This window comes from Octopus bimaculoides, chromosome 6, assembly GCF_001194135.2.
Source record: "Octopus bimaculoides isolate UCB-OBI-ISO-001 chromosome 6, ASM119413v2, whole genome shotgun sequence".
Lineage (NCBI taxonomy): Eukaryota > Metazoa > Mollusca > Cephalopoda > Octopoda > Octopodidae > Octopus > Octopus bimaculoides.
This window is the reverse complement of record NC_068986.1, coordinates 72,913,859-72,921,939: the sequence shown is the minus strand read 5'-3', so window position 1 is coordinate 72,921,939 and position 8,081 is coordinate 72,913,859. Positions and strand designations below refer to the sequence as shown.

The 8,081-nt window shown below is 36.5% G+C and overlaps 1 protein-coding gene across 1 annotated transcript in view; it reads left to right on the top strand.

The window, feature by feature from the left end:
• The window catches only part of LOC106873420 (peroxisomal membrane protein PEX14), a 51,244-nt gene that overhangs the window by 19,897 nt on the left and 23,266 nt on the right, over positions 1-8,081 (top strand). Inside the window, exons 5-6 of the mRNA XM_014920779.2 lie at positions 2,566-2,688; positions 3,542-3,636. Of these exons, the coding sequence (XP_014776265.1) occupies positions 2,566-2,688; positions 3,542-3,636 (218 nt within the window). The remainder of the gene's footprint in view (positions 1-2,565; positions 2,689-3,541; positions 3,637-8,081) is intronic.

The following is an 8,081-nucleotide window of genomic DNA, read 5'->3' as shown; positions in this document are numbered from 1 at the left end:
CATGTCTTTCTTGCGAGTGTTGACTTACATAACTTCCAATGTACATTAATGGCATCACTGGCCTTGAAAATCCTGTAAAGGCCATAAACACTGCCTCTTCCACCAGATTCAGCAAGCAAAAAAAAAAAAAAAAAGCTAGTGAAAATCATAAGAGTTTATTAAAATTGTACTTCTGTACTATATAATGGAGAAAGCTGCTTATTAATTAGGTATGTAACAATTACTAAAAGTACTAAAAGAAAGCAATTAAAGTGTTGACCATCTGGAAATATTTTTATAAATTCATTTTTGTAAGAAATTTCCTGTAATTTCGATTTCTCAAGTTTATTGAAATTTTTAAACTCCAGTTTCTTGCAAATTTAAATATTCATTGCATTCACTGTGTCTAATTCTTCACAGACTTAAATATTCATTGCATTCACTGCGGAGTATTCCATTTTCATTTGCAAAGTCTCTCACTTTCTCTTTAAAGTTTTAATTTGCTATTTGAAAAGCTGATAGTTTATTCTATTAATGTATACGTAATGTAAAAACATTATTTAGTGAATAAAAATTTTTTAAAATACCCATATAATTTTTGAATGCGAGATCGCTGTTAGAAGAGCCTAGAAGGTTGGGTAATTACTGTTAGAAGATAAGGAGAAGAAAAAAGTTACTGACAAGTACTCGAAACTTGCATCTTATTCACAGTTTCCAAACCTTCTATACCACTAAGCCAATATATACACAAACAAGTTATATGAGCAACTTCAACAGTGACACACACACATCAATACACACTCGTGCACACATATAGATACACATACACACGAATGAAAGACAATGAATGTGTGTGCTTGCTCACTGGCAAAACTTCATGCTGCATCACTTTTGTGAAGTTTTGTTAGTGAACAGGTCGCAGTTTCAAAGTGACAAAAATATTTTGACACAAATGAAATTTTAATGTTGAAGTGAAACTGGTACTACTTAAATACAGAGGTCCCTTAATGATTCTACTTAAATACAGAGGTACTACCTAAATACAGGTGTTATGTACAAAACATTTTAAATGTATGCTGTGAGAACGTGTAATGACACCCTAGCTCTAACCCTAACCAACCCTAAAACTAACCCTAAAAACTAACCCTCCCCTTCATATCGTTACGTAGATGTATCGGGACCTCTGTATTTAAGTAGTGCTGTGAAGCTAACAATTTTTGTGTGTTCTTGAATGGCTTACAGACATCTTCTATGCTGCAATTGTTTTTGTTTCAGCACACGATCTTAGACCAAGTCACTTGTTATGCAAGTACATCTCCATAATTTTTTTAATCACTGTGGGTAAATGGCCTTCTCAGTGACCTTCTCAAGCTCTCCAATATTTTAATTTCTAAACAGAAACAATCGGGGGCAGGAAGTGGGGTTGCAAAAAATTTGTAATTTCTCAAATTTTCTTTTTTATAGCATAAAAATGTATTTATTGGGGGAAAAATATTGTAAAACATCAATACATGTGAGAGTGATAAAGAAACGAGGAGGGTTGTCTGTGGATGTGCTAGAAACAACAGCCAAATTGCCCTTAAATCACTCACTTTCCCCTCTGAAAATACAAACAATTAAAAAAAATTTTTTTACTGAAAATTACATGCACGCACGCACGCACCTTTATATATAAAAATTAATATAGACAGCTGTGTGCAATGTGTTACTAAAAAGGAAAACTATAATCGTCACTAAATGTCACTAGGATGTTAGAACACCTACATTGCTAGAAATAAGAGCTAAAAAGCTCTAATGCTGTAGCTAAAGCACATAATTGTATACATATGTACTGATATGGTCTGTAATTGCCTGAAAACACCAGTTGAGAAATTCCCTATTCTGATCAATCACTTTCAACTAATTCTGTAGCCTCATCAGTAGGGACTACTCAGTTTGGCTGATTCTGAACTTAATTCTCTGTTAGTACATATGTATTCACCATAAAAATCTATGGACGATTTAGTGAATCACTAATGTGTATATAAATGTGTGTGTATATATATATATTTATGGTTAAGGAGGGGATTGACAGTTTTGAGAGAGCACGTATCCAGCATGAAGAACTTAAGCGAGCTGCACGAAAGCGCATGGCTCGGATTGTGAATGGGAAAAGCTTGGTCTGCAATGTTTGCAGTCACATGCTTGTCAAGTGCAGGGCTCATTAGCCACCAGCAGAGCCGCAAATGCAAAATATAAGTTAGTCATAGAGCGCACAATGTTCCTGATGGTCAGCAATGGTCTTCCTTGGTCATGAGTGGACAGCCATCATATATACACACACACACACACACACACACACACACACACACATACATGTGTATGTGTGTCTCCTTATCTTGACATTGCATTTTCAATATTCTATAAAAACATATTTGACCATGGAGAAATATTGCTTTGCTGGAAACATGTAAAGGTTGGCTACAGGAAGGGCATCAGGCTGTAGAAAATCTACCTCAGTAAACTCCGTCCATCTCAGGCAAGCATGGAATAATGAACATTAAAAAATATATTGATGATGATATATAACTAATTTCATTTTCACAGGTTTAACTGATGAAGAAATTCTAGAAGCTTTTAAAAGATCAGGAACACCTGAAGATGATACAGCATTTTTGGCACCTCAAAGTCTACAACCCTATTATCAACAGCATCCATCAACAATTCAAGGTAATATTTTTAAGCATCCTTTTAATTGCTTTAATTTTGTTTACCCAATATGTTGTTAAAACTGTTACCAATCCATTCATGTACTAAAACACTCATAAAGTTAAATATTTAGTGTAGGCATAACTGTGCAGTATGAAGCTTGCTTCCCAACAGCATGGTTTTGAGTTCAGTCCCAGTGCATGGCTCCTTGAGCAATTGTCTCCTACAACAGTTCCATGTTGACCAAAGCCTTGCGAGTAGATTTGGTAGATAGAAAGTGAAAGAAGCTCCATAATTTAGTGTTTCAACAAACGAGAATAAGTAAGTACCAGTCAAATACTGGAGTTGATATAATAAACTACTCACCTCCCACAAAATTTCAGGCCTTGTCCCTATAGTAGAAAGGATTATTATTATTATTGAGGAATTGGCAGAATTGTTAGCATGCTGGGCGAAATGCTTAGCAGTATTTCATCTGTCTTTATGTTCTGATTTCACATTCTGTTGAGGTTGATTTTGCTTTCATTCTTTCGGGGTTGATAAAATAAGTATCAGTTGAACACACTGGAGTTAATTGTAATTGATGTACCCACTCCACCGAAATTGCTGGCCTTGTGCCAAAATTTGAAACCATTATTGTTAGCATGCTGGGCAGAATGTTAGCACCATTTCTTCCAGCCTTATGTTCTTGTTTAAATTCTGCTGAGGTCGACTGTGCCTTTCATTATTTCAGGCTTGATTAAATAAGTACCATTTGAGCAGTGTAATCAGTTTAATTAACTCCCCCTCCCCTCAAAATTCCTGTAAGAATTGTTGATGTTTATTATTATTATTAATATTGAATTGAATATTGTTCTCTGTTTATTTGCCATAGTACCTCATGTGACTGCATGGAACAGAATTAGAGAGACCATTGTTGCTGGGATCCTTTTGTGGGGAATATCTAAAGCTGCACACAGAATATACAAGGTAAATTTCTACTGTAAACAGTGATATGATGTTTTAGGTTTGGGACTAAACTTAATGCCTTGAATAGCTGATTGACTATTAACCATGGTCATATGTGAAATAGTGAATCTAAAGGTCTAGCATGTAATCACTGCCTTCTCTGTCTTCTTTCCAGCTATTTCCACCCACCTTTATATAATGCAGGATATTATTGCCCTTGTATTGCCCCTATAGAAAAATAAATGTGCTTCTCCCTCCTCCCTTCATCATACTTTAGCTTCCCAACACTTGGTGTGAAACCACTGCTTGTGTTTCAAAAATTCTCCCCGTGATTTAGTTGAAGGAGGCTCTTTCTTTTCTTCTCTTCTTTTCTCAGTTTGCAAGTTATTTGGCAACCTCACTTGTAGTGCTGGTGGCATGGATCCCCCCTCCCCCGCACCAGCGGTTGGCATTGGGAAGGGTATCCGGCTGCAGAAACCATGCCAAAGCTGACACTAGTGGCTGGCATTGTCCTGAGGTTTCCTGGATCTTGTTAAACTGTCGAACCTATACCAGCATGGAAAGCAGCCATTAAATGATTATGATGATGATGATGCCAACCCTTGTTAGGTTATTGGCATTAAGAAAGGCATCCAGATGCAGAAACCATGTCAAAGCTGACATCAGAGCTTGACATGGTATTGAAGCTTGCTGGATCCTATAAAACTATCTAGCCCATGCCAGCATGAAAAGCAGACATTAACCATTTAGCATTCAGGTTTCTCAGTCAGATGTAATGCCTATTTATTCACATTGATTTGAGTTACTGCATTTGCCGGTGTATTAACCGCACTTTTTTTCCAATGGGGAAATCCAGGAAAGGTGGGGTGTGGTTTATACACGGGTACTAGGAAAAGTTGGTCTAAAACTTGAACATTATTTCATGTAATTATCCAAGATTCATGTGGTACCAGCTTCCCTTACAATTCCTGCCATTAAAACTATTTAAAAAAAAAACTTTAAATGTTTTTATTTCAGTGTCTCTGTCCATTTTGTCTGTCATACGCTCTTATAACATTACACATTTCAAGCCAACTTGTGCCAGTGTCGTCTCAGTCACAGCCTCCGTTTCAATGGTGCTGCAGTCCTGTAGAAGAGGGACGTGTGCTGGTTGAAAAGTAGCAAGAATTTCTGTAAAGACTTACCTTTTATCTGACAAATGCACTATAGACAGCTGATTGCAATTTCCACTCGCCCTCTGATTTACTGCGAATTACCTATGAGTTTGGTAATCTCCAGGTCTATGATATAAACAACTGTTATTCAGTGACCCAGGTGTATGACATATCTCGCTGCATAGGGAAACAAGAGAGAGGGAGAGCTGTGATTTATTCTTGAATATGATTGATGAAATGTATTTACTAGGTAACAATTAAATTAAAATGGAATTTGAAAAATTAATTCATGTAAGGGGAGATAAGTGCATTTATTAGAATCATCTTGAACCAGGAAAGGTAAGTTTCATCACCATCACCAATTCTACGAAAGAATACAAATCAAGTAAACCGAAATTTCAATTCATTACTGTACTTTAAAGTACTGGTAAGTGCGCTGGTTTGTTTGTTTTTTGTAATATATCTACGTAAAGAAAATGGTAATGATCAAAGGAAGCTTTCAAGCTACATCCTATTGTTTTGAGGCAAGATGGCGCAGTAGCCAGAATTGGAGGAGAGGCTTCTCGGATGGATGAAGAAGAGAATGGCAGGACTCACAGTGTCAGCATTCTCCTTTCGAATCAAGGCCAAGAAGATCCCGGAAGGGGTCATTGTTCGAGCCCAAGCGAAAGGTTGGCTGGGCCAGGCACTCATTGAGGAATGGCTTCAGGTTGTGTGGGAGCGGTGCCTCTCTCTCTCTCTCTCTCATGCACAAAAAATATGTATGCATATGTATTTATGGGCGAAGGTAAAGGATATGCACTCCTGGTGTTTATGGTTAGGGTTACACCGAAAACAGGTGGTTTGCGTATTCTTTACCTCTTCTATGTACATGTGTATGAAAGATAATGTTTGTGAGAGAGAGAGAGAGAGAGAGCGAGTGCCACTTACACATACATGCAAAAAAATTCATACATCACAACACACCTCCACTCACTCTCTTTCTCTCTCACATATGTCCATTTCATATACATGTATATCTTACACTTTCTCCTCTCACTTCAAAGCAAATGTTGCCTTTTCACTTTATCCTCTTTTTCAATTTCTACTCTCTTCAAAGCATACAGAAATTAAAGCAATTTTACAGAAATTAATGAACAATCATATTATCCCATATATGTCGAGTTGATAGCTTTGCTTCTTCAAGCAAAAGAATGCCATGAAATAACTTCCTTTGACACACATACACACACTCTAGGTAAAACTTCTGTGTGAATTATGTTATTTCTTGCAGTGTGCATGCGCAAATTTACAGCTCAAATCCAATTGAAATGATCTTTTTCTATTGTGTAATTTGTGTTTATGATGAGTGTATTTAAAAATCTGATCTTCGATATAAACTTAAAAAGAAGTTTTCCCAGAAGTCCTGTCCTTTATCTCTTCTTTCTAGTGTGTCCAAGGTGACATTTTCTCCCCCCCCCCCACCTTATTTTTTTTCCTAAATTTCTTCCAATTCCTATGTTTGCGATACAGGAGATTAGGATTTCACCCACAAAATACGTTCTCAATATTATAATTTTCTCCCTCTCCACACCAAATTAATTTTTTACTTTTTTCAAATTCTTATTCTTGGTAATACATGGAGAAAAAACAGAGAGTATGAATTTTTAAGAATTTTACCCATCACCTCACCTCTTTCAAAAAGTTACACACTCCCAATGTTTCACGTTTAGCTTTTTGGAAAACTGGTAAGTTTCTTCTGAAATAATGTCATCTACCTGTAGTTTCTAGCATGTTGGGTTTTCTGGTGGTGGTCTGGTATTTTTTAAGTCTACTATTTCACTAGGATTTTACACATGCAGAAAACATCAGCCAAATGTGAAAGATTGGGAGATTTTAGCTTTTTGAAAACTGGTAGGTGATGGGTAGGCGAGGTGGAGGAAGGGGCATTGAGTGTTTCTTTAAGAAAAATTAAACTATAAAAAATGTTTGTGTATATATATATATATATATATATATATTTCCCAGATTCGTAATCTCTGTATTTTTCTACAAAGATAACAAAAAAATTCGAAAAAAGTTACAAATTAAGAAATTGTGGTGGGGGTAGTGCGAAATTTAAATATTGAAAACGTGATTTCTGGACAAAAATTGTATTAACCCCCTATTATACGATGAAACAATACATAGTTTCTGATCCTTCTTAAGAACAGAAAGTACTTTCATGCAAACTGTACCCTCGCCCTTCACTGTAAAACAAACAATAACTTCCATTATTCCATTAACTATACATCAGCTGTGCTGATTCTACCCATTAGAAAGGAACAAATAATATAATGTGCTTGTAGGTCATAACATTTGGGCAACGCTGGGATGCATTGCTAGTATAAAAGTTTTTAGTTTGATTCTTTTATTACCAAATTTATAATATACCTTTCAACTGCAGTCATTTTATATTCTTGATACATCATCATCATCATCATCATCGTTTAACGTCCGCTTTCCATGCTAGCATGGGTTGGACAGTTTGACTGAGGACTGGTGAAACCGGATGGCAACACCAGGCTCCAATCTAATTTGGCAGAGTTTCTACAGCTGGATGCCCTTCCTAACGCCAACCACTCAGAGAGTGTAGTGGGTGCTTTTACGTGTCACCCGCACGAAGGCCAGTCAGGCGGTACTGGCAACGGCCACACTCGAAATGGTGTCTTTTATGTGCCACCCGCACAAGAGCCAGTCCAGGGGCACTGGCAACGATCTTGCTCGAAAATCCTACGAAGGCCAGTCAGGCGGTACTGGCAACTGAGTCTGTATATGTATATTTGTGTAGATGTGTGTGATTGTAATAATTTTTTTTAACAAAACAGATAGAATATGAATGGTAAATCAAATTAATACACTTGTCAATGTTATCTAGTGGTTGTCTTTTGAGATGTGACATCGATCATCATTTGTTACTGAAAGAACGCTGGTTCACACATACAAACGTTCAAATGCTTCCCTTGTACATGGACATACATATACTCACACCAAGTTGAAACGCTGTTTGATTTTTCTTTTCAACATTGAATGTCTTTCATCCCACTTCCATTGCACACACACACACACACTCACATACCTCCCTTTTACATATACACACATATACTCACACAGTTGAAATGGTGTTTAATTTTTTTTTCACCATAGAATTTCTGTCATCCCACTACCAAGTTTGCCATCACCCCTTCTTTTCTCATTCATTTGTTGTGATGGAGAATAACACACAAGTATTATTATAGTATATATATATATATATATATATATATCATCATCATCATCATCATCATCATCATC